The sequence below is a fragment of the Danio rerio genome, chromosome 24, assembly GCF_049306965.1.
Source record: "Danio rerio strain Tuebingen ecotype United States chromosome 24, GRCz12tu, whole genome shotgun sequence".
NCBI classification, from domain to species: Eukaryota; Metazoa; Chordata; class Actinopteri; order Cypriniformes; family Danionidae; genus Danio; species Danio rerio.
In genome coordinates, this window is record NC_133199.1 from 14,740,285 (window position 1) to 14,767,992 (window position 27,708).

Here is a 27,708-nt window from a genome sequence, read left to right on the forward strand (position 1 = left end):
TGCTACTAATATGGGAAAGGCTGTTTGGGCACTATAACCTTATTGTGACATTAATAAATGATGCCCTGAACAGCCCATTGTTTGTTGAACTTTTTATTTCAGTTACCAATCAATGAACTAAAACTTAGTTATTATTAGTGACTAAAGAATTTTTTTTTCCATAATAAAATATGGATTTTGAACAGCTATTATGTAAAAAATGCAAGTAGGCTAGTTTATTTACATTTTATTGTAGAAGAATCCTTGTTACCTTACAATTTTAAGCTGAATCAAATTGACCGTATGATTCCATTAAACTTACATTATGATAAACTGACTCAAAACAGCTTGTGTAACTTATAAAATGAAGTTAAAACATGATTAGTTTATTAAGTTACAACGAACTAAAACATTTGCTGTCACGACTAATTGATCATGTTATCTTTTACAGTGTATGCTCAAAAGTATTTTGCTGTTTGTTCAAACTACTTATGTAAAATGAGCTTAAACAACAAAATTCTTGATATTTTTTGAGGACAATGTAATTATTGTTTAATACACTTACATTTGTTAAGTTAACCTGAATGAAGGTAACATGGAGGCTCAGTGGTCAGCACATTCACCTCACACCATGTCACTGGTTCGATTCCTGGCTGGGTCAGTTGGCATTTCTGTGTGAAGTTTGCATGTTCTCTCCGTGTTCACATGGGTTTCCTCCGGGTGCTCCAGTTTCTCCCACAGTCCAAAGACATGTGCTGGTGAATTGGATAAGCTGAATTGGCTGTAGTGTATTTGTGTGAATGAGTGTGTATGTGTGTATCCCAATACTGGTTTGCAGCTGGAAGGCCATCCACTGTGTAAAACATATGCTGGACAAGTTGGTGGTTTATTTCGTTGTGGTGAGCCTTGATGAATAAAGGGACTAAGCCTAAGGAAAATTAATGAATGAACAACCTGAATGAATTGTGTGGAACCCTGAATTTTTTTTCATAGTGTGTGTTTTTGTATGTAGGCTACATCTTAATTTTAACTAATGGAATTTAGTCATATTACAGGCTTAGTTTTTTTATTTGCTCATGATTAGGGGCGGATTTAGTTAATAATCAAGGTAAACGGGAGCTTAGAGCACCAGGACATCTAGGGTCCCCAATAAATATAAAAAAAGTATAAACTATACCTAAACTATATTGTTTTCCATCATATTTTGTATAGTGAGAGTCAAACAAATGCAATTTTTGTATCATTAAATATTTTTTTATATACGATAGAACATCATATTGTGCTGCACGGTGGTGCAGTGGGTAGCACATTCACCTCACAGCAAGAAGATCGCTGGTTCGAGCCTCAGCTGGGTCAGTTGGCATTTCTTTTTTGGAGTTTGTAAGTTCTCTTCTCCCATGTTTGCGTGATTTTCTCCAGGTACTCTGGTTTCCCCCACAAGTCCAAAGACATGCGGTATAGGTGAATTGGATATGCTTAATTGTCCGCAATGTATGTGTGTGAATGATTGTGTATGGATGTTTTTCAATGATGGGTTGCAGCTGGAAGGGCATCTGTTATGGCAACCCCATATTAATAAAGGGAATAAGCCGAAAAGTAAATGAATGAATGAATGAATGAATAAAAACATCATATTAGGATGATAATGTAATATTATGTAATTATAATATTATAAAATATCTACTACCCCCAATCATGAAGCAGTCTAGCAGTCAAATTTATTAAAAAAGTAGCCCTATATATATTTATTGTTTTTAGTTGTAAATTCATTTTAAGGAAACTAATGATTTAAAATGTATAAAAAAGATTGAGTTACAATAAAAACAGCAAAATAAATAAAAATTAGATTAAAAGTAGAAAAAGTGCATTTTAGGACTAAATTATCTTGGGAGAAAATGCCTTTACAACGTCGCCACCTGTTGGACTAGAACTATAATTACACTCTCCGTCTTGTAAAGGGAAAGGGGTCCATACATAGTAAATGTTAAGTGACGATGGGGCTGTTTGATCAATTATTTTCAACAAAGGTTTTTATTTGATTTTATTTACTTTTCGTTCTGACCTGTTTTTGTTTATTATCATTACTATTATCTGGTAATGCAAACTGAAATTTATTATTATTATTATTATTATTATTATTATTGTTGTTAAATAATAGCTACAATGCATAATGTACAATATTCTAAAAGTCTGATAGCACAGTCTGATACAGTCCATATTCTGAAAGAACTTAGCCCATTACAAAGTGTACAATGATTCTTCACGTTACGACCGATGCTTAGAACAGTAACTTGTGATTAATAGAAACGAACCGACTCAAACTAACGACTCCATCACAGGTGTTGTTGTTTAACAATTAGAGCTTGTTAAATTTGAAAAATTAAATAAGGTAAATAAATTCAGCATATCGTGCATGTTTAATTCATTTTAAGCCAACAAACCGCGTATGGTTTGAATAACGTTACGTTAATTCATTTTTTAGTCAAACTGAATATAATTAACTTTTATCGCATCGCGTTTGTCACGTGGTTGTTGTAGTAGTGGTAGTCATGGAAACGTCGACGCCAAGCACTATCAGCTTCCATTATTTACTCTTTTATTTAGCCTTAGCTGAAATGGACCAATTGGCTAGTCTTAACCTATTTAAACGGTATAAAATGACATAGTTTGTTTGTCATCTGAAAGTGAAGATGAAGCCTTATGCCAGCGTCGTTAGACCCAAACTGATGTCACTGCCAATTGAAGCTTCTCTGATGATCCAGGACATTACAGACGCGCGACCCAGTTCAACCTTCAGTCCTCCGGTGTCTGGATATTTCTCCACCGCTGACTCCAGGCTGAACGTTTTCTCTGGGAGACCAACGCACAGTGAGTGATTATTTTACAGTCAACACCATGCAGATAACATTTCGGTTTTAATATGAAACGTATTAAAATAAAACAATGAAAATAAAAATAAAGTATACTGCAGTTGAAAAAGCTATATGATTTAGACTTTATATGATGTTGATTGACATGTTTATGTTTAATGTGAAATTGTAGATTCCAGGGATCTAAAGTTTCACACTGTCAGCTCTGTAAAGGATGGGTGAGTGTAATACCATATAATTAATACATCTGTCATTCATACTGCAACCTATACTGCAAGTGAATTTAAATGCAGGGTTGGGGAGATGGCTGTGTGAAGTTATTTTGTTGCAGATTACAAAACATATCCTTTAAAAAGCATTTGTAACATTTAACATTATGTTAAAAAAGTAAATATTGCAGCATGACAAGTAGACACACAGTTGAAGTCAGAATTATTAACCCCTTTTGAATTTTCTTTTCTTTTCTTTTTATATTTCCCAAATGATGTTTACCAGTAAAAGTAAATGTTCACAGTATGTGTGCTATACTATTTTGTTTTCTTCTGGAGAAAGTCTGGTTTGTTTTATTTTGACTAGAATAAAAGCAAATTTAATCTTTTAAAAACCCTTTTAAGGTCAAAATTATTAGCCCTTTTAAGCTATATTTTTTGATAGTCTACAGAACAAACCATTATTATACAATAACTTGCCTAACCGAACTTGCCAAATTAACATAATTAACCTAGTTAAAGCCTTTAAATGTAACTTTGAGCTTAAAAAGAAGTGTCTTGAAAAATATCTAAAGAAATCTAATTTATTTTCATCATGGCAAAGATAAAATAAATCAGTTTTTAAAAAGTAGTTATTAAAATGTTATGTTTAAGAATGTGTTGAAAAAAAAATCTATTTTTTTTAACAGAAATTGGGGGAAAAAATAAACAGGGGGGCTAATAATTCTGACTTCAACTACATACTAAACGCATTGAGTGCTGGACCTGTGTGGTGGAATTTTCTAAAAATATCTCAAGAGTAGAGATGATCAGGGTACAATTTATGCAGGGTTTGTTGTAAAATATGATTTAACAAATGCTACAGAATGCTTCAATAACAAAGCACTGTTTTTACTAGTTGCCATAACACCATGGTAGAGAAATAATTTGGAAAATTTCCTAAACCTTTGAATAAACAGCAAAAGTAAATTTCTGACTAAAGTACATTTTTCATCTCAGCTTTTAGTGTTTATCTAAAACAAGACCTTAATACTTTTTTCAACATTTGAGAGCAGAAGGCACTGGACAGTTTAAAATTTCACTCGTACAGATAAGGGGAAACAAGGTAATATTTTAAGCAAATATTTTAAGAGGGGAATACTTTAGTTTACTATGGATTTTAGTATATTATAATTAAAGCACTATATAAAAGTACAGAAGGAAAAGAAATGTACAAAAAATCTAGGCTAAAGAAAAAAGACAAAAAAACTAACAAAAAAACAAACAAAAAAAAAACAAAGCAGTTATAATAAAAATAAAGAAAATTTAAAATCAAATTAAGAAAGCAAAAAGCAAAAGAATAACACACATAAAACATACCCTAAAGTAGCCTACATTGTAAGTGATGATTTTAAAACACTCAGGGATTCTGCATTTCAAACTTTAGTTGTAACAGTGTCCACTTATGGAGCAACATATTAGTTCCATTAATTTGGGGGTAAACAATCAGTTCTAAATAAAGTGTACTTTAGGCTACATAAGCATGCTGACATTACATTTCTTTTTTCTTTTTTCTTCTTCGTTTTAATGTTGAGTATACCAGTAAATGGCACACTTGAAATAACTTTGTTTTTTTCTAAGAGATAAATATTATTCAACTTTGTCAACTTTTTAGGCCTCTGCTCCCATGTATAGCCAATGATCGTGCAGAATTCACCAAATGTACCTCACAAAACAACATGCCTGACAGGAATATCTCTGGCCGCCATTTTTTATTTGACAAACGATGGAGAAATGGAACATACATGAAACATGGTATTGAAGGTATTTATCACTTTTCCATTCATATTTCAATCTAAATGCTCTTGTTTAAGACAAAATAAATAAATAAATAAATAATTTATTAATATTTGACGAGATGAAAATGTGTATTTTATTTTAGTCGAGTGACCAGGAGATGGCGCATTAATCCACACTAATATTTGTGCAGCCCTTTTAACTTTAGGGATTACCAACATAAAACAAAATTTTTTAGATTGAACAAAGTTTGGTCAGTGAATGCTTTTGCAATTATTTGAGAAAAAAAATTGTTTATATAGCTTTCTGTCACATTATTCTGAAATTTTAGGCTTTTCTGCATCAAAATGTTTATTTTTCCAAACAGAAGATGTTCTGAATAACCACAACCCAGGTGCACTCTCTCAGGAGTTTCATGTTTATCACTCTCACAATTTAACCAAATTTGCCCATCGCAAAGAGCTTTTCCCACGTGACACAAGGCCCCGTATTTGCGAGTGAGTCCTGCTGAAATGCTTGCATTTTTTTGACTGTGTTTATATATGCAATAACTTACATACTTTGTATCAGTTCTTCTAGGTCTGATTATTTGGAGTCATTTCCATCAATACTGTTACCAGTCACAACTCCCTCTATTAGTGGTCGAGTGTGTCTATCACAAAACTTTAAAAACAGGTAAAAAACTGTACAAACAATGCTAGCCAAAACTTTTAAAATATTTTTGTTGTTGTTGAACAATGTCTTTAATGCACAGAGAGTATGTATTTATTTGATTAACACACAACTGAATCAGCAATATTGTTTTAATGTTCCTGTTTAAAAAAAAAAAAAAAGATTAAATTGTAATTTATTCCTGTGATTCAAAGCTGAATTTCTAGTATTCAGTGTCAAATGTATTAAGTGTCAAATGATCCTTTAAAAACCATTAGAAAATGCTGTTTTGCTGCTCAAAACATTTTTTTTATATTATTAATGTTATAAATGATTGTAAAAGTGTTACTTTTTCATTATTATTTAAAAAAACTTTAAAAAGTACAAAAATGGGCCTAAAAATTCCTTACCATCTTAAGAACAAAATATATTAAAATAGAAAACAGCTGTAAAATGCTTCCGTCAAATAACTGCACAATTGGATTTCGAAAAAAAAAATTATTCCAAATATTTGAGTTGTAATTTTATTGTATTAATATTTTACTCTAACTCTATATTTTGTCTCATTTATTGTTTTTCGTAGGACAAGGATGAAAAACAGCCTCTTTCCCATTGATGCTAACAAAAGTGAGCATTATCTTTCATTTGACCTTTAGGAATGACCTTAATGTGTTGTGATTTACCTAGTAGACTAGATAACCATAGTAGACTATTAAGATGGTTACACACCAAAAAAACAAAAAAACAAACAAAACAGATGATCTAATCAACGCACATGTAAAAGTTAAAATCAAAATTAGAAAAACTTCATGGCACATTTCAGATGATAAATCCACTTAGAGGGTGCTATGATTATTTTATTTATTTTATTTTAAAATCTGGAATACTTTGTTTAGGGTATGTTTTTTTGTGCATTTGAGATACACAACCTATGCACTTGTACATCACCTAGTACAGATCACATAGCGAATCCAGTGACCTAAACCAAGCCAATAGTGTTTTCAAAAAAAAAAAAAAGAAAAAAGGTGAACAGAGGCCTTGTAGTTTACCTTGATTTTTCATTGCTTTTATCTGCTTTGTGAAACCGTGCAGAAACCTTAGTGCTCTGCACCATAATTACAAAACAGTACAAAGTAAATTATCGAGCAAACTGACCACACCAGGAAAGTTGTCTGTATGGAAATAGAAAGATGAGACAAATGTTTAATACACCATGTATTAAACCATTAGGACACCATTAACAGGTGCCTATAAATATCAATAGTGTGAAAAGGAACAAGAGTTGTTGCAGTCATACTGACTGCAGCACTTGTTTCCAGCGAGCCTGTGTTGCTGCATTCTGCTTGTTCTGTTTATCAGGGACCAAGCTTATATACGCGGGTGAATTTAGCACATATTATGTGTTGTTAAGTTGCTTGCTTAGTCCCGAACATGTGATATCTCTCACTTCACTCCTATTACAGGCCCTATTTATACCTTGGTTTTAAGATGCATTTTGGTTATTGGATTACAAGTAGACAACATAGACTGTTTACTCATGGTGTTTAATCTGTCTCTTTGGTCCACTTTTGACCACTATTCTGATTAGAGATTGTGCATGGGTTGATAAGTCCTGAACAGTCTTTCTTTGTTTTAAAACAATGTCTATTCTATTCTATTCTATTCTATTCTATTCTATTCTATTCTATTCTATTCTATTCTATTCTATTCTATTCTATTCTATTCTATTCTGTCTGCTCCGTGTACTACATCTTTGAATGAATATGGTTAAAAATGCTAGTAAAGCAGCTAGTATGTTACAGATGTGAAGTCGATTAATGCAAGTAAAATACAAAAATTATTTATTTTATTAAAATGAGTCACTATAAGCACTTTTACATAGCAAAATTGGCATAAAATCAAACCTAAAACAATGTACATGTTTTAAAGTTTGTATTAACACTAACTGTACACTGTACATCTGTGTAATGAGCCATGGCGTCTTTACACTGAATCCGAACATCTGCTTCAGGACTGCCTTCATATGGACAACTTCATACCATTTATACAATTTTTATAATGTGTATAATTCTTATTGGCTGACTTGGTGGCTTAATGGTTAGAACTGTCACCTTACAGCAAGAAGGATGCTGGTTCGAGTCCCAGCTGTGCCAGGAGGCATTTCTGTGTGGCGTGTGCATCATCGTGTGGGTTTTCTCCAGGTGCTCTGGCTTCCCTTACAGTCCAAAGACATATGGTATAATTAAATAAGATAAAACAGCATTAGCTATCGTGTACGATTAAGTGTGAATAAGAGTGTTTGATTGTTTCCCAGTGCTGAGATGTGGATGAAAGGGCATTTACCGCCTAAAACAAATGCCAGAGTAATTGGTGGTTCAATCTGTGTGGCGACTCCTGACTAAGCTGAAGGATATGAATGAGTGTATGAATATTTAAAGAAAACTAAATGTATGCATTTTATATTTTAAATGCATTTAATGTATGACATGTAATTTAATTTACAAAATCAAACTAAATTTGATTTAGTGTCAATGAATAAAATTATTCATTTTATGTAATGAATAACCCATTTTCATCACACAAATTAATCAAATGTTTTAATCTCTTCTGACTTGTGCTCTTCAACAACGCATGCCGAAATGTTTAGGCATTATGCAGGTGGCGAGTTGTTTTGTCACTTGTAATCGAATCAAATAAATGCATCTTAATACAAGATGTAAACATAACCAGATTCAATTCGCAGGGTGAATTTCACACATGCAATGCTACAGTTTATATTAAAGTTCCATTAGTTAATGTATTTAGTAACCTGAACAAATGCATAAACAATATATTTATTAAAGTAATTTTGTTGTTAGTTAATGAAAATGAAAATACAAAATTATTTCATAATAATTTATCTTACTACATAGGTAATAATAATGAAATATTTAAATAAAATAAAATTTCTGCTTTAGAAAATTTAATATAAAAATAATATAAAAATAATATTTCTGCTTTTGCATAAAATGAAAACTTTGGAGTCTGTGCATAGTATTGTATTCTAACAAATAGTATCTGATGTAATGAGATGGAATATGTCAATTTGTATTAGCCACACGTGTAAAGTGCTGGAAATTTGAAAATGCACCTGGAGAGTGCTTAAACTTGACTTTGAATAATGTATAAGAACCTTGTATTAACAGGCACATAATTGGATGTGACCCAGTCATGCTTATTTCATGAGCTCACAAACATTAATTAACACTCAAGTACATACACACGCCATGCTAGACACAGCTATTACTGAAATGTCAAGTCATTTACTTAAGGCGAGAAAAGAGTCTTGCCTAACCAGTCTTTGTTTTTCAGCTCAGTCGTACCTTGATCCACACCTCGGGGCCACAGCCTCTTTTGTTCAGAGGCTCTCAGAGATTTCCTCTCTGGAAGTAGAAACAGTCCGGCAGGAGAAAATGAAGAGACTCAGAAAGATCAATAGGCAGGACTCTTAACTGGAGTTCATTAGCCAAAGAAAACCACACCACACCTGAAACAACTGTGCCAAGATGGAGAAAATAAGGTCAAGAGGGGCAACCTGAGAGGTACAAAGTGTTGAATCACAACCACTAAAGTATGAACAGATATTGAATTAAAGTGATTATTGTATCAAGTTGCTTTAAATGTGTTTTCGCCAGTGTTGGGTGTAACTAGTTACAAAGTAACTATTGTAATTAAATTACTTTTCAGTCTAAAAGAAATGTAAGGGATCACTGGTCATATTTTGGGAATTTAATTGCAGTTACTTATAATGGACTCTTTTCGCAAGACCGTTATGAGGTCTTTAATTGTAATCAGCATCATAACTCCCTGAACGAACGTTTATTTATACTTAAACTAAGGAAAATTTATAAGCATTTACATATGAATTATATCATTTTTGCGTCTAATTACAAAAACAAATTCCTGTGTGTACGAGGCATTTGTAATGCAGAGTGTAGCAGGACTGTAAATTTGACGTTGTTCTCTCTTGGCTGCTGTTATCAGTCTCACACAATTTTTTTCTCTTTTTCTGAAAGTTTTGACCAACGTAAAGTTTTTCCTTTTATTATTTCAGCAAATAGGATTGTAAAAAAAGATTTGTTGTATTCTCCCATTCACTGTGCTTTAAGTTTACCCAACTATGATGATTTCTGCTGCTGGGAAACCCAGACATGTAAAAAGGGTCTATATACTTGCCTAAAATACATATGCATTCAGCAGTTCTATATAAATCATTTTAGATAAGCAAACTATTTATATTTTTTTGTTATACAAATATATTTTGCTGAATTGTTCAATTTTTTAAACTAAATTGTAGCTGAAAAAGATTATAAACCATGGAAACAGATGTAGAGGAGATATGCCCACCCACCTCGATGTGATCGGCTTTTCCACTGTTTCCAGTTTGTCCAGTGGCTCCTTGTATACGCTGGAAGACTTGAGACTCAGAGAAGTTGACTGCGATGATGGTGTCGGGCATGCCCGGATTGGCTAATCGGAAGAATTCCCGACGGCCGGCCGTTTTTTGGTCGCGAGTGCCGGTGTCCCTAGCTGCTTGCACTCCAAGCAGTCACACTATTTTAAATTTTTTTTTATTTGATCATAGCCTCACTCTTTTTGTTAATTATTTTGCCGCAGATCCGCTCTTTTTATTTATTTTCTTGCAGCCCCATGATCAACATGCAGCCTGCAGGTTAATGATGATGTAACTATAATTCGACTCCAAACAGGGGCACCTTAGTGAATATAAGAGTTTGAATAATTAATATTAATGAATATTACATCTGCTCAATAAAAATCAGATGATTCACTACATTATTAAATCTTGATCAGAAATCTAAAAAGGGGAAAAAAAGATTAAGCCATCAATAGAAAGTAATACTGTGGTTAAAAGTCTTGCAGATAATAGTGCAATACTTATTTTTTTATTCCAAATGCATCAGCATAACAGCGCCATTGTGGTCCAGCAGTCACCACGTTGTGTTACAACGCCGCTGACCTGAGTTTCAACCTCACCAGAGTAATTTTATTTTTAGTGTTAAGACATATAATACTGTTTGGGTACTTATGTTGGTGTACATACTTTATTTTTTGTGTAACTACCATAACAAAGGACTGGATATCTATAAAAATTTTTGCACAAAATATATATTCAGATATTGCAGGAAAGGACATTGTGATGTTTAAAAGAATAGTGTTGAAGATTTAGCTACCCTTTAATGTTCTTATTAACTTATTTTAATTTAGTCAGTCATGAACTGGGGTGGGCCGGTCTAAGGCTTGAAACTTCAGGGGTGAAAAGGAGTCCCACTTCGGCCCTGGGGTCAGGTCTGGGAAAGAATGGTTCCAGAAAGCTGGTAAAACAAAAGGTAAAAAATTAAATAAGTAACAGGCTAAGAATGTGGTAAGATCTGAAAATGTGGTAAATATCAGACAGCTGCGAGGGTGTTTCTTTTTTTCTGAATTGCTTTTAAAAACACTGTTGGTTGGGTTAAGGCAGGGCTTAATTTGTGCCGAAACACGCCAGATCCGGAATCTCATTTTACTGATCCCCCTTCTCAATCGCTCTTCTCCCTCGTCCACTGTTCACTTTCACTTTCTACTGCTACTTCCCAATGCCCTTCACTCTCATCCGCGACAACCCCCCGCTCTTCACTTTCATTCTTCATCCTTGACACCCCTCCGCCATCCAACGCCTAACCCACTGCAGCCCCTCGGCTCTCCACTTTCATGTGTGCACCTCTCCATCAACGGGTAACATGCTGGATCTGTTACTCCCATCTGTTCTGGGAACTCGCAGTTTACAAATTAAGCACTGGGTTTAGGGAAGAGGATGTTCAACAGTCAATCGGTGCTTTTGAAAACACTATCAGTTAGGTTAGACCGAGTCAGTCAACATTGGCCACTGGTTGATTTACGCGAGGAGAGCCGGCTTAAATTGCACTCACAAGAGAAATTTGAGATCTGAAACAGAGTACACAGCCGCCTCTGGCAGATTCGCGAAAAGGAAAAACTGCAAAAAAAAAAAAAAACGTACCTCATGGGACATATTTGGCGCTGTCCAGAAATATATACTGGGGTATGTATTCTTAATGAGCCTGGGTTAAATATATGAATGTACTTATTGTTGGTCAAGATGACTCTTGTACAAAGATGAGCCTGTGTTATTAGTTTGCAGTTGTTATGCTGTAATAACATACCTTGAAATGTAGTGACTGACCAATCAGAATCAAATATTCCAGAGAGTTATGTAATAATTGTGTTTATCCTGGATGCTGCCTTGCACTGAGCGATCGTTTCCTTTTTACAGAGTGACACTGGTAAATATCCAGAAAATGTCTGGACCAACTTTACGGGTAAATTCAAAAAAGTGCTGTTCACACAGCCCCTTCATAAACATTCCGGAATTTTTTCGGAAAAAAAACATTCACACATCCATTCCAAAATACCATTAAATTCTGAAATCATTAACCAGAAATGCACTTTAAACAGCTGTGCTTGTATTTGTACACATAGAAGGGGATGAGCTTTTGTTGATGGTTTCACTTTTATTTAAAGCTTTAGCATCTGCTTTGTCCCAGAGACATCTCAAGGGCTCAAGCATGAACCGCAGCTAAATGTTTACGCATTTGACTACATTACAAATTCTGTGGTTGGTAATTATTGTAAATAACTTCAGTGAAAACTAGTGTTCTTCTTCGATAAACACTTTTGCATGTCAAGATGTAAATAATATGTGTGTGCTGGCACTCACCAAAGCACTTCTTCATGTGCTCACACGTCAAGCAACTGAAGCAGAGCTTGAAGGTAAGCAAGGGTTTCTCATAAGCATTTTATCTATATTTTTTTACACAGTTAGCATTAAGAAAAAAACATTATTTGACAAACATCTAGCAGTTGAATGTGTCTGGAAAAATATGGATGTGGATGTGAATGTGTCTGAATGTTCTGATTGGCTGGAATAGACGTCTCACTTCAGCATGTTCTAAATGTGAACATGCTCTTTCTTGTTGAGACCAGCAATTTTCCTTCTGCGTTCATACAGAGCAGCATTCTGGCAAATTATTGGTAACGTTACAAATTCTGTTTCTGGAAAATTGGCAGAAAAAAAATTTACCAATATTTTCAAAAAGGGCCAGTTCACACATACATATTTTGTCAGAATGTTTTATGACTACAATTGGCAGTAACTTTCAACATGTATTTTGAGTAATCAAGTAGCAAGGTTTCCAGTGTAATAGACATAGGTGCATGATAATGTTTAGTTTCTTCCACAGACTGTTTTTTTTTTATTCATGCGGTCCAAGTGTATTGCAGGGGCCACAGGTATTAATTTAGTTTTGCCTGTATGTGCTATTTTGACTATCATTATTGGCTGCGTCTGAAAGCTTAGATAACTGACTTGTTGCTCCGCTGCCCAACCATATAAAGGCAGTGTTTGAAAAAGGAAAAAAGCAATTTATCGTTGTTTGGATGTTTTAATGTTTAAATTATCATCCGTTAAAATACGTAAAGGTCAGGTGACCATCAGGAAATATCTTATATCTCAGTTCTTTCTTCTGAGGTAACTTTGTAAGACCGGTCTAGACAAGAACGCTAGTTTGTCCTCTGCATTTGTTGAATAATAACCAAAAGAGCAATACCGAAATATCTTTACAAATGAAAAAGAATTAAAGGATTAAAATGTTACAAAAATGATTATTTTCTACATAAATATTTAAAAAAGTATCTCCATGCCTTTTTCACCTCAGGGGCTTTTCTTTCAATTTATTCACGACAACTTACTTTTGTATAATGTTATTATTATCATTAGTATTATTTATTGAATGCATATTTATATTTGTTTTATTAAAACTAGCTTAGATTTGAACACCTGTTGTCACATCGCCAGCTCGTTTCTGCTGCTCTGTTTACCATTCTTTCTCATCATCACATTCCCTCAGCACCAATTATCGCTCCCCATCTCCTGTCACCTACCCAGGGATTCCAGTCAGTCAGTGGCTGGAATCGATGTCAGATGGTTCACCTTCCCTTCTCCCTTACTCGTCTTCTTCCATGGATGTTTCCCTTCTCCAATGAATCAACTGATGAAATGAAATAACCTTCTAGTAGTAAAGTTTGTTGTTGTTGTGGGAAGAAGAAGACAGGGTCGGATTTATTACAGTTTTATTAAACTGATTTACTACATCACACATGTAGCAGGGTGTGTGTGTTCTCCCGACTGCTCCTCCCCTTCTCCTTAAGAAGGGAGTCTCTCCGGCCCAATCACTAAAAAGACAGGTGTTATTTATCATTTCTGATTGACCTGCTGATTAGCCGCCGGGCTCCGAGCATGCTCTCCCCCCTTATTGAGTGTTCGATCATGCTCACCTCTCCACATACCCCCACCGCCTGCCTCAAGCCGGGGAGCCCCCAGGCCCTGGAGAGTAAGTCGGTTACAGCCATTTCTGCACCTGGCCAATGGGTGATCCGAGCATTGGTATTCATCATGCGGTGAAGCCACTGGAGAGGAGCGTGATCTGAACAGAGGGCAAATTCCATACCCAGGAGGTAATAGCGGAGAGTGAGAACGGCAGGCACTCCTTCTCTATGGTGCTGTACTTAGCCTCACTCTTGCTGAGTTTGCGGCTAATGTACAGCACTGGCCGTTCCACTCCCGCCACCTCCTGTGGGAGAACCGCCCCCAGTCCCCGATCGGATGCTTCTCTCTCTGTAAAACAAAGGGGAGAGCAAAGTCAGGAGCATGCAATAGTGGCCCCCCGCAAAGTATACACTTTACCTTCGAAAAGCCCTGTTGGCACTGCTCCGACCATTGGACGGTATCCGGTCCCTCCTTTTTAGTGAAATCAGTCAATGAGCTGATAAGGGCCGAATAATTAGGGGCAAAATGCCTATAATATCCTGCCAGCCCCAAAAACTGTCTTACCTCCTTTTTGGTCTTAGGTCTTGGACAGGTTGCAATAGCTGCAGTCTTATCAATTTGGGGCTGCACCTGCCCGTGACCTTAGTGGAAGCCCAGATACCTTGCTTCCACTCGCCCAATTGCGCACTTCAATGGATTAGCTGTGAGCCTGGCCCGTCCAACCGACAATACCCCCTTAGATGTTGCATATGCTGTGCGAGGGCCGAGTATTTTATCCATCAGGTGCTGAAACGTCGCTGGTGCCCCGAACAGCCCGAACGGAAGCATCACAAATTGGTGTAATCCGAACGGCGTAGTGAAGGATGTTTTTTTGGCTAAGCGGGATATTGGAGATAAGGGGATCTGCCAATATCCCTTCGTTAAATCCAATGTCGAGTAATGCCGAGCAGCACCTAACCATTCGAGCAACTTGTCAATATGCGGCATTGAATGAGCATCAAATTTCGACACAGCATTCACCTTGCGATAATCCACACAGAACTGGACCGAGCCGTCTGTCTTTGATACCAAGACAATCGGGCTGGCCCAGTCGCTGTGGGATTCTTCTACTACTCCCATTTTCAACATATTACTCCTGAATCACTTTTTTCTTGTGTTTAGGTAGGCGATACGACCGGGTCCTAATGGCCACGCCCGGTTCGGTCTCGATATGGTGCTGAATCAGGTTAGTACGACCGGGCAGTGGCGAAAACACATCAGAGTACTCCCGTTGGAGGTGGCGGATGTCGAGGAGCTGGCTCGCTGAGAGATGATCGCCCCCCCGTGACCAGAGAGCTCAGCCGTTCCCAGGTCATCCTCGTTTAGTAACAAGCGTAGCCAGCGCCACGTCCTCCGGCTTCCTCCACTGCTTTAGCAGATTAACGTGATAGACCTGACATGAATCAGCCCTGTCCGAACAAACCACCTTGTAATCGAGATCACTGACTCGTCGTGTTACCACAAACGCCCCTTGCCACTTGGGGAGTAATTTAGACCTGAAAGTGGGTAGCAGTACAAGGACTTTATCTCCCTGTAAAAATTTACGCAGTTTAGTGCCCTTATCATAACGCTGGCATTGGTCATCCTGGGCCTTAAGCAAATTCTCTGTAGAGAGCCGCCCCAGTGTGTGGAGTTTTGCTCTAAGGTCCAGAATATACTGAATTTCATTTTTACTATTAGAAGGCTCATCCTCTCAAGCCTCTCTAACGACATCCAAAACCCCTCTGGGCTGTCTGACATAGAGAAGCTCGAAGGGGGAAAACCCAGTGGAGGCTTGGGCAACCTCCCGCACAGCGAATAATAAAGGCTCCAACCACTTATCCCAATTTTTCGCGTCCTTGTGAATGAATTTACAGATCATTGATTTAAGCGTGCGATTAAACCTTTCCACCAGCCCATCTGTTTGTGGGTGATAGACGCTGGTGCGAATAGATGTAACGCCCAATAATCTGTAAAGTTTGCGCATCGTGCGTGACATGAACGCGGTGCCTTGATCAGTGAGAATCTCGTTGGGGATTCCCACTCGGTAGATTATACGAAACAGGGCTTCCGCAACACTCTTCACTGAGATGTTATGGAGCGCTACTGCTCCCGGGTAGCAGGTTGCATTATCCACTAGAACTAATGCAAACCGTTGCCCGCGTGGGGATCGCTCTAATGGCCCGATGAGATCCATGCGATGTGGCCGCATGCACTCTTTTTAGTGCATGTTTTAGTGTGTCATCACACGACTGCTCCAGGGGAAAATCTTTACACCGGGAAATTCCCAGCCCTTCCCCTGACACACACCTTACCCTCACCAAGCGGCTCGTATCCAATTCCGGGTCTTAAAGCAGGCTTTGGTGGATGGAGGTCTGGTTACACCCCGAATCCACCAAAGCTTGATATGTACCTCCTTTCTTACTCACAGGTATCTGGTATAGCCCGTCGCAACGGGGGCCGATGATTGGCGTGGCGGGGACGCAGATCAACGCACTCACCTCTTTTGTGGAGCAACTCTTTGGTGCGCTATCCTCGTGCCCGCGGCGCCAATGCATCGGCCCAGACCTTCCCACTATACCCCTAGGGCCACTTCTTCCCGGGTTTCAGTACCACTGTATTAAAGTTCGTTGTTGTTGTGGGAAGAATTAGACAGGTCGCGTGACAAAAGAAATTAATTATGTACGCTAATGCTTGCTTCAGTGGAGAGCGTACAACACTGTTTCCTTATCTATGAAAGAGAGAAAGTAAAAGTAAAGGTCGGATGGATTAGGCTCATTATCCTCTTACTGCAGATACAGTTTAACTGTTTTCTTAACTGTTTTTCAACTTACAAAGTCTGCCATGTAAACAGAAAATGTGCCATGGAGAGAAGCAACTGACTCTTAAAGGAAACGGAGATGAGACGCCGATTGGTTCATTCTCATAACACACCCATAACTCATTAAGAGAATAAGCTCAACCCTGTCAGACCATGCGCCACTGCACAAAGCATAGTTTCCTGTCCTTAAAGAGCCCATATTATACATGAAATAGGGTCATATCTTGGTTGTAAGGGTCTCCAACAACAGTTTAATATGCATGCAAGGTCAAAAAACACTTTCATGGTCTTATAATCTGCATTTATTTTTACCTAATTATCCCAGCGACTCCTGTATGAATCGTCCAGTGATTCATTCGTTCCCAAACCCCTCCTTAGCGCAAAGCTAATCTGCGCTGATTGGACCAATGACAGCCTGTTGCGATTGGTCGACTGCCTTCAGTCAGAGAGTGAAATGCCAAACAGCTAATCAGCAATATAAAAGTAATCACAGTTTATACACGCTCGATAGTGTAGGCGTGGAGTTTAGCTGCCAGTGGGTCAATGTAAATACAGACTATGGACTTGAAAATACAGACGACTGACTATTTTATTGAGCAAAAACTCCAAAAACAGTTGAGGAGATCTCCTAGCTTCTCACTCTGCTCTTTTCACAGACACACACACACACACACACACATATTGCACAAACACACACGCACTTAACCCTGCTCCGGACGACAACGCGCGTGCGCGCACACACGCACACACAAACACACACACCTTCGGACGACAGCGCGCGCACACGCACACACAGACACACACACTACTCCTCGTCCACGGAGCTCCGTTAACAAAGCAGCACGCGTCGCGTTTTTAATGTGACTTTGCACGCGATAAGAGAATATAGCCAGTTAACCTGATACAGTACACGCGGTTACAAGTAACAAATCACAACTAAATACATTTGCAAGCTCGAGTCAACGAGGCAACTTTAATCGCACCTACTTACACTTGAGAAATGGAGGAAGAAAAATCCATCCTGACGTCCAGCAGTAAGTTACTCTTTACTGATCCTTCCTTTAACAAACGCTGATGAAGTATTCTTTGTAGCATGTAGCTTCCAGAAGTTTCCAGTAGTTTCCAACTGCTTGGCTATAATGCTGAGGTTTCATGTTTGGGTAGAGACTCAATATATCCACCTGCAGTGTGACTTCAATCGACCGGCATGTTTGTGTGTGTGTGTGTGTGTGTGTGTGTCTGGGTTTCTGCGTCAGAGGGCGGGGCCTCAGGTTTGAAATCTCCCGGGTTTGCGCGTGCACGTGAATAACTTGGTTTCGTTCGTACGTCATGGCGAAACACCTAATGAATCGGTATCAAGGCGACTCGTTTGAAGCACTACGAGTCGACTCTTTTATAGATGAATCAACAGTTTTAAACACTGTATTCTTACAGATTTAAGCCTTAGCTGGATACTTCACTTCACTTAGAGCTGTGTTACACACTACATGGAGGGGAATTTTCAAAAACCCATAATATGGGCTCTTTAAAATAGCAAAAGTGGATTAGGAGACCCCATTAATGCTTTTGCGCCATGCGCTTCAGAATTTGCCCCTAGAACATTAAAATAGAGCCCAAAGACAGGGTTTGACCTATATTAGCTCCTCCCCTTTTTAAAAACAGCCAATACAAACAGCTGTTTTGCTATCATCACAGTAGAGATATGCGTGGGACTAAATTTTGAATCCCGCACCCGCCAGGTTTAAACAGACAGCTTGTTATAGGCTGTCTGGACTGTATAGCTGGGAGATTTTCGGTTTTGTTCTCCCCCCGCTCTTTAGCGGGATCGGGCGCGGCGGGTAGAAAACGGGGCGGGTCGGGCAGCGGGACAACAAATGCTTAATATATGCGGGAGAGGTCGGGTTCGGGCGAAAACTTGGCGGGTGCGGGCGGGAGCGGGATTCAAAATTTAGTCCCGCGCAGAGCTCTACTCTACATCACAGCTCTACCAGTGAGAGCAGTTGAGCTCAAGCGCATTCAAAATAAAATGAATGAGAAGCATCTTGAATGGGGCAGGACACGTCAAATACTAGAGAGAATTTGATTGGTCAGAGGATTGGATGAGAAACTGAAGAATTAAGTTGATGTCAATAAAATCATTGATTGATTTTTTTGGCGTCCAAAAAGACAAACTTCAAGTGCTTGGATGTTTTTATCTTCTAAATGTAAATGTGAAATATGCAGGTAATAAGCCAGTAGTTAATAGTGGAAATTGATAATTTAAGTGTTACCAGAAAAATGTTATTTGTGTACTGCCTCAAGTACTTATAAGAAGTCATTCATCCATTTATTCATTTTCTGCCATTTCGCGGGGGCAGCAATCCTGGGAGAGAATCCCAGACTACCCTCTCCCCAGACACTTCCTCCAGCTTCTCCAGGTGGATCTCGAGACGGTCACAGGCCAGCCGAGAGACATAGTCCCTCTAGCGTGTCCTGGGTCTTTCCCAAGGCCTCCTCTCGGTGGGACATGCCTGAAACACCTCACTAGGTAGGCATCCAGGAGGCATCCGAAAAAGATGCCCGAACCACCTCAGCTGACTTCTCTCGATGTGTAGGAGCAACAGTTCTACTACGAGATCTTCCCGGGTGTCAGAGCTCCTCACCCTACTCCCATGAACCCTCTAGGGGTGCTTTCACACCTACACTTTTGTTTCGGAACGTATCTCGTTTGCCCAGTTAGCGCGGTTCGATTGGCATATGTGAACAGGGCAATTGCGCTCTGTTCCGCGCCAAAGTAATCGCTCCGAGATCGCTTGAATGAGGTGGTCTCGGCTCGATTGAAACGAACCCTGGAGCGGTTCGATTGTAGTGAGAAAGCGATCCGATCCGAGCGCGGTTGTATCACAGTATTTTATGGATATGTAATAGGCATATACGGCTATATGAAGAGAGAATTATGATTGGGGTGGGAAGTTTTGCGAGTCTCCGGATGCCCGCAAACGAGTGATGATCTCCCGGTAATCTCGCGTCTCCCTCCAGGTCCTCAAATAGGCATCGTCGCGCACCCTTCTCACCCCTCCCCTCCGCATCTCTCCTCAGACACATTGCGCGCGCGCACCCTGTCAATCACCACCAAACCACCACTTCTCCTGACAGCTTAGCGGGACACTGCAAAATAAACCCTGACACTCTGACCAATGTGAGGAGAGTTTACTCGCACGTGACTTGTTTTAGCTCTTTTGGTCTGATTAGAAACTTTGCAGTGTGAAAGCGAACCGCTCCAAGAGCAAAGAGCAACAATGTAACAATTGTAATCTCTGTTTCGGAACAACTGAATCGATTCACAGGTGTGAAAGCACCCTAGCACCCTGGTGAGGTTATTAACCCAAGCTCACTCTCAAAACGTAGCCCCGCAGATGTTTCTGGAGACCGCGATTTACGTGGCCGGAGGTACGTATGGCCATATTTGTTTTTTTCGAGCGAATGCTGGCTGTGATGGCTCACTCATCTCCATGTGGAGGGCTTTCCCGCCGCAACCAGTTTGTCCACTTAGCTCGTAGTGTTACGTCAGCGGAGTGGAGGCCCGGAGGAGGAGGAGCCAGCCGGCCGCGGCGACGACCAGGTTCGAGACCGGGGAAGAGCAATTCCAGAAATCAGGTAAGATGAAAAACAGAATCCAAAAAATAAAAGCGAACAAGTTTGTGACGGGGCGAGACTGCAGCGAAATCCGAAAATGCGGTCAAAATCGGACGAGGGCTTTTGCTCTTCTTTTCTTTTCTGGACGGCTTTTGTAAATTATCGCTTGGGTTTAGGGAAGGAGGAGGAGGATGGCTGGGTCGGCTGACTGGCCGGCTGCCCGGTCGTTCGTTCAGTCATGCAGTCCTTCAGTCGGACAGACGGTCGCTCGACAGCGGCCTCCGGCAGCTTTTCGTGCGAAAACAGCACAGGCGCGAACGGCACGAACGGCGCGCGCTCCCGAGAGAAGTTCGAGACGTGAAAAGGCGCGGCACAGCAGCCTCTCACGGATCCACGAAAACAAAAACTGCTCAAATACGTGCCTCCCGGGGACGTATTTCGCGGCCTCCAAAAACGTCCGCCGGGCTACGTTTGCACAATGAGCCTGGGTTGGAGTTTATAGAGCTGGTCCAAAGTATTACGGTCCGGACGAAAACCGCATTGTTCCTCCTGGATCCTAGGTTCAACCATTTGCTGGATCCTCCTCTCCAGTACCCTAGACTTTCCCTGGGAGGCTGAGGAGTGTGATTTCCCCTTTAGTTGGAGAACACCCTCCGGTCCCCCTTCTTAAAACTGGAAACCACCAACCCAGTTGCCCAGTCCAGAGGTACTGAGGTACTTATAAGAAGTACTTAATGTAAATATGTCTTGTAATTTAATAGTCATACTTGTGATACAAACCATAAGTATGTAATGAAACACTGTTTGTAGACTTTGAAATGAATAGTTTAGTTTGATAGTAATCACAAACTGTTGGCTGGTCTATGTTTTAGCTGATAACGTACCGTACATTACAGTAAACTGATGCAGGTGAGAGGCTGTATCTTTGTGCGGGTTGTTTTAGAGAGCGTGGGAAAGCTTCATTCTGCACCAAAGTGTCTTTTGTCAGAAGGAAAAAAGGCCAGGTTGATTCTGTTCAAGACTAGGTTGGCACATTCTGGGCAGAGAGAAGAGAGATAATGTCTTTTTGGCTTCAAGAGTTCATTTCAGGAACCACCTGCAACGAGAAAGAACAGATATTAGTACTAGTTGCACTAATTAAAAAGTATTTGATAATGATGATGATTTTTATCATTAGGAATTGTTGAATATTTTGAATGTTTTTAACTAAAAAATAAAATTCAGCTATGTGTTTATTTTTAATTAAAATAGTTTTTAAAAGGGTTAGTTATTGATATAATTGTTATTATATTATGGTTGTAATTGTTGTTATAGCATTACCTATTGTTAAAATTTCATAACAAATAAATATTTCTTCATTAAAAATGGTAACAATTTTAATTGCATTATTATCATTATTACTAATATTAAATTACAACTACAATAATAATAATAATAATCATCCATGAATCCATGTGATACATTTTAGGTAATCTGGATGGTATATTATTGTTATTATTAATATTAATATTATTAATTATTAATAATTAACAATTAAATTACATACTATAAATAATTCTATTTAATAATAATTATTATTATTATTAAATTCAGTTATTTAAAAATTTAAAAGGTTTTCAAAGGAGTTTATTGCTATTTTAATCATTCTTTTTCAGTAAATTAAATTCAAAAGTAAATTATAATAAGAGCAACAACAGTAATAATCAATGGATCCATTTATTTATTTTTTTAAGTATTCTTTATAGGTACATAATAATAATATAACAACAATAATAATAATAAAAATAAAAATTATTTGTATTATTATTACAACAATTTGACGAGATTTCTATATGTGATTTAATAATCTATTGTTTTTAATAATATCAATAATAATTATCCATGAATTTGTAAAAATTTTTTTCCTAATGTTTAAAAAAAGGTTTTTAAAGGGAATTTTTTATTATTCTGTAGATTTTATTATTTTTTAATTCCTTTTAAATCTTTTTAAACTTAAAAATATATACTTGATTGTTATAGTTATTATTGTCATCCAAAATGTACAGGCCACCCAAGCACTTTTTTCAGAGAAAGTATTCAACTTTAGTCAATAAAAGTGGAACTGGAACTGGAACAAACAATAAACAAAGAGATTTTTTTTTTTAATCAAAGGCTGCTATAGCTCTGCCCACAAGAGGTTTATCATTTCAGCACAGCACCTTTAACTCACTCCAAATCAGCCTGACACACAAAACCAACAACTCGGAGCATTTATAAATGTCTAAAACTCTACAAATTAATACCTATGTTTAAATACTTGGTTTTTATGACATTTAAACTAATGTTTAAAAGTTTGAGACAAGTAAGATTTTTATATTTTTGCTCATCAAGGCAAAATAGTTAGATAAATAATATGTAAAGTCTGTAAAATTGTGTAACAAATTATATAAATGTAAAATAATTGAATGTAGTTTAAAACAGCCTTTATTACTAATGATTAAAAGCAGAATTTCCAGCATCATTACTCTAGCTTAAGTGTCACATCATTCTTGACTATAAAAAAATGCAGGGTTCCACACATTTCTTTCATGTTGTCCCAACTCAAATAATTTAAGTTAACTGAATCATTTTTACACATTTAAGTGGACAGAATAGAAAACAATTAAGTCGTCCCCAAAAAAACGTAAGAATTGTGTCGTTTCAATTCATCTTCAATAAATAGATTGAACAAACAGCAAATGTCATTTTTTAAGTGTATAGAAATTATTCTAATGGTTTACTGTTATGAGTAATTCTGTAATGATGGTATTCATATTTATCAATGTTAAAAGTATTTTTCCCCACTTCAAAGTTTTGTGGATGTTTTTTTTTTTTTTTTACTAAAACAAAGTTCAAAAGAACAGCATCCACTGAAAAAAAAATATTTACTACATTTTTTAAAGCAGGTGTTTGCAAACAATTTAGATGGCTGAATTTAAACAAACAAATGAATTTAAACTGCAATTAATTTAATTTGTGTTTAAATTTAGCTCATATAAATTGTTTGCAAACATATACCATAAAAAGTAAATCAAATTAATTATTTCTTTCAGTGTGTTTTTTTCAATGCCTCCACTTGGGCTCTTCAACAATATATTGTGCCCTTGATTAATGGACTTGATAAAAGTAATTTTTAATTCTACTTTTAAACGCTATGTTCAATTCAATTCATGTTTATTTATATAGTGCTTTTACAATGTTGATTGTGTCAAAGCAGCTTAAAAAATAAGTTCTAGTAAATTGAAACTGTGTCAGTATAGTTTTTAGATTGGAAGTTAAATTTAGTGTGGGTAAAATTTCACTGCTGAGAGTCCAAACACTGAAGGGTAAATCCATCGATGCACAGCTCCACAAGTCCCAAACAAAGCCAGTGGCGACAGCAGCGAGGAACAAAACTTCACCAACGATGAAAATGAAGAAAAAAAAATCTTGAGAGAAACTAGGCTCATTTGGGCACGACCATTTCTCCTCTGGCCAAACTTCCTGTGCAGAGCTGCAGTCTAGGCTCTGGAGGCTGAAGAACACTAGACGTCTATACCCCGAAGAAGCTGCAGGTGTGAGTAGGTCACCAGCAGGTTTTCAGGCCCACGCAATCAATGCAGAGACTCGTCTGTCACTGTGGTCTTTCAGGAATCAGTCTTATGCGCTCTCCACTCCTCCATGACCACCACAGCATCAGCTCAGATTATGGCCTGGTCCAGGATTATGGATACTCTGGCATCATCTCTTCACAGGTCTTGGATCACATCAATGGCGCTGCATAATCTCTAAAGGCCTCGGGATGAGTATCCAGGTGGAAATAGAGAAAAATAATAATAATTAGTGTAGCTGCTGTTTATAATGTATTTAAACATGAGATGCAAAAGTGAAATGATATAACTGAAAATAGCAGTTACGTAAACAAACATTGAAAGCATATGAGTATTTTAACAAAAAGGAGTGTGCCCTACAAGTGGTTTGTCAAGCCCACTCACCTGTGAGGAGCACACTCATGTATCATACTATTATGTGATGCTCTGAGTGTATGTTTTACTGAAAAGATTTAGGTAGGTTTTTTTTTTATTTAGTTTAGAACTGAAAGAGTGTGCCTGAGCCTCTGGCATTACCAGGAAGACTATTCCAGAGTTTAGGAGCCATAAAAGAGAAGGTTCAACCTCTTTTAGTGGACTTTGCTATTCTGGGTACTACCAGAAGCCCCGAGATTTGAGATCTTAAAAAGCGGGTTGAATTGTAGGGAGACAGAAGGTTGATTAGATAAACAGGAGCTAGATTATTTAAAGCTTTATAGTTAAGAAGCAATAAATCAGAAGTATGAAGCAGTCCACAGTTTTTTTTAACTGATAATTATAATAGTAAATGTTTCTTGAGCTGCAGGTCATATTAGAATGATTTCTAAATACACATAAGTATATTCATCATTCATCAATCATTGCTTTTAATTGTAATGAAATCTAACACTTTTACTGTACATTTACTGCACTTTGATCAAATAAATGCAGCCTCAGTAAGCAGAAAAGCCTTCTATAAAAACATTTAAAAAAGAATAATTTAATAATCAAATTAAATGTTTGAGTTGTATGAAAAGTTAGTTGATAAAGATATGTTATGATGTGCAGGGATAAGTATTAATCTTCAGGATATTATGAATGTTATTAGGCTTTTTTTGCTTAAAAAAAAAAAAAAAACTTGAAATGCCAGTGACATGAAGTTTGTGTGCTTTGGAAAGGAATGTGACTCAGTCCGGTTAATGGTAATGATATACTTGAGTAAGTTCAGTCACAGAGCAGACAGTGTCCTCTTCTATCTCCATGAATATGAGATTGGAGGCAATGCCCAAGCCAAACCTAAACACAGCCAAATCCACAAATCAAAAGGCCCATTTGGCAACACTTTTAAGGGTTAGTTCAGTAGAACGGTTCGAGTGAACAACAGAAGTCCAGTTCAAAGAATGACTTTGATATCAGGTGACATTAATATGTCCAACAGAAAACAATAATAAACCTTTCAGAGGAGCTTTGGTATCTGTTTCCCCAGTGACTTAGTGAGACAAAAAATGGCCAACGAACGCTGCTTAACTTTTTTTTTTTTCAAGTGAACATGACCTTACTCATTTTAGAGACTTATTCTTTGTCTTATTGTGAAGGACTTACTAGTGCAAGTTTTCTTAAGAAAAAAAAATAATAATCCTTAACAAAATGTAATTACTTGCTCTGTTTCTGAAACTATTTATTTTAGGCTGATATAGCTTTTTAATCCTTCCCTTTCTAGATAAAATCCAGCCCTGGCTTGGCACTACATTTGACTTATTTTTTATATTAACTTTTTTGACTTTTGACATTTACAGCCAATCAAGCAATCAGTCAACCTGTAAATACATATAGTCTGCTAATAACATAAACTATTCTTTGTTTATTTATAACATGAAAATGTATAATTTTCTGCCATGACATTATCCGTTTTATTTTAACCTTTTTGTTTTTATTTTTTTCATTTTTTTACAGGGTTTTAAGTTTTACTTTATATTTTAGAGGTAAACTAGGCTGTAAATAAATTTGATCCAACTTAAGTGATCTTAACAGTTTGAATTAAAATTGCTTTTATCCTGAGATTCTTTCGAATAAGATGTTAAACTGATGTCCCGACTTTGGTCATCAAAAATCCAAGGACATTCTTCATCTTCTTCTTCTTCTTCTTCCAAAAAAAAAATAAAAGAGTAGCTGTTTAGAACTTAGCAGCATTCAGTCCAAATTTGCCCACATTCCTCTGACTATCTTGGCCTCCTAACTATACCCATATCATAATTGGCTTCATCACTCTGTCTCCTCTCCACCAATCAGCGGGTGTGTGGTGTGCTGTTTGGCACAATATGGCTGCCATCGCGTCATCCAGGTGGATGCTGCACACTGGTGGTAGATGAGGGGTTTCTCCCCAAAATGTGTAAAGCACTTTGAGTGTCCAGAATCATAATTTCATACAGAAACAATTAAAATACATTATTATTATTATTATTATTACTATTATCACAGTTTTAAAAAGGCAATTTTCTACTACTGTACAAATAAAGAATAACATGCTTTGACAAATTATAATTGAATCCTTAATGAAATAATTGTATTAGTACTGTATATAAGAGTGAGACAAATACTGCCATCAAGATGAATTCTAAATGACACCACATGGCAAACGTAAACATGTACACTAAATTTGTAGACTTTTTTTTCATAACATGCATTCATAATAAAACCACAAGAAAAATATAAAAATAATAATAATTTTTTCAACATTTCCAGACTGCAGGAAAGTGCCTGAAAATCTTCTGTTACTTATAGAATTTAATCCGAAGGAAAATTAATATGTCAAAATGACTATTAAAAACCAGTTTTTAACATGAGTAGGAATCTTTTAGGATTCAAATTTTGGACTTTTTACAAGATTAATAAGTATTTTGGGTCTCCATAAAGTGTCTGTGAAATTTCAGGTCAAAATACCCATCAGATCATTGATCTGATGGGTACTTTGAAAATATTGAAAAGTCACTTTTTGGGTCAGAAAGAATTGTAGCTGTTTTTGCACCTGTGCCTTTAAATGTAAATGAGCTGGTTCTCCCCGCCTACTCAAAGTAGGTTTTCCCTACCCACACTTCAGAGGAGGATAACCAGGGTCAGATGTCAGGATAAACACAGCACAATGACACCAAATTATGCCTCGATTTCACAGAAAGGTACAGTACGGTACGGGTCAATACAGTATGGTTATCAGGCTTGTGTTTCCACTGCCAAAGGGTGCCCTTTTAGTGAGCGTGGTGTTCGACGGAAAGTTGCAGTTGACGTAGTTCACATATCGTATGAGAAACACTTGTTACTAAACAAATGCTTTATATACAGAAATACTTATGTATAATTTAATATTCAGTACTAACCTTTCTATGAACAGGATTTGATAGCTGCTGATGTTTTTCATGCTTCACTCTGCTGTTTGTCCGTTTCTGAAAGGATCGGATGACAGAGGCACTTCAATAAGCGAAGTGAACTCTGGAGAAAGTGAAACAGCCGGTGCTTTAGACGACTTTGTAAACAACAACAGGACATGGCAGATTCTGCTCTTCCACTTGGCTTTGTGGATGTTCATCAAGACGACAACAAGGTTTGTTTGCACTTGGGTTGACCATGGCTGGCTTGTACTCACGCTAGTGATGTTTCTCTGTAAAATAATAGCTTTCTTTCAGCTGCATGTCTTGCTCTGCCTTTTACCTTTTGTTTTGCTACGTACCCTTTGGAAGAGGTACCCAAAAAGTGCAATGGTACGGTTAGACAGTAAAAAACGGCCATAAAAGTGTACCGACCTGTACTGTACCACTCAGTGGAAATGAGC

General features: G+C 37.5%; 1 protein-coding gene across 10 annotated transcripts; it reads left to right on the top strand.

Annotated features, from left to right (window-relative positions):
- Positions 1 to 2,098: 2,098 nt before the first annotated feature.
- Positions 2,099 to 27,480, top strand: si:ch211-171b20.3. Of its 10 annotated transcripts, none has more exons than XR_012399346.1 (8): positions 2,099 to 2,847; positions 3,022 to 3,067; positions 4,713 to 4,861; positions 5,202 to 5,331; positions 5,405 to 5,509; positions 6,069 to 6,112; positions 8,837 to 9,066; positions 27,330 to 27,480. XR_012399346.1 is itself a non-coding variant. In XM_701496.10 (7 exons), exons 1-7 carry the CDS (start codon positions 2,670 to 2,672, stop codon positions 8,974 to 8,976), a joined length of 792 nt encoding a protein of 263 aa, XP_706588.2. In that variant the 5' UTR covers positions 2,099 to 2,669; the 3' UTR covers positions 8,977 to 9,750. The 10 variants fall into 10 exon arrangements, 3 of the variants coding, with proteins under 3 accessions (XP_706588.2, XP_073796798.1, XP_073796799.1); XR_012399348.1 differs by having other exon boundaries at positions 8,842 to 9,066; XR_012399345.1 differs by lacking the exon at positions 27,330 to 27,480 and adding an exon at positions 9,908 to 11,745.
- Positions 27,481 to 27,708: the final 228 nt, after the last annotated feature.

Excerpts from the sequence above, each read along its gene's own strand:
- si:ch211-171b20.3 (XM_701496.10), top strand. The coding sequence starts at position 2,670 with ATGAAGCCTTATGCCAGCGTCGTTAGACCCAAACTGATGTCACTGCCA. Across the intron at positions 2,848-3,021 it reads CTCTGGGAGACCAACGCACA|ATTCCAGGGATCTAAAGTTT; the intron begins GTGAGTGATTAT and ends GTGAAATTGTAG. Across the intron at positions 4,862-5,201 it reads CATGAAACATGGTATTGAAG|AAGATGTTCTGAATAACCAC; the intron begins GTATTTATCACT and ends TTTTCCAAACAG.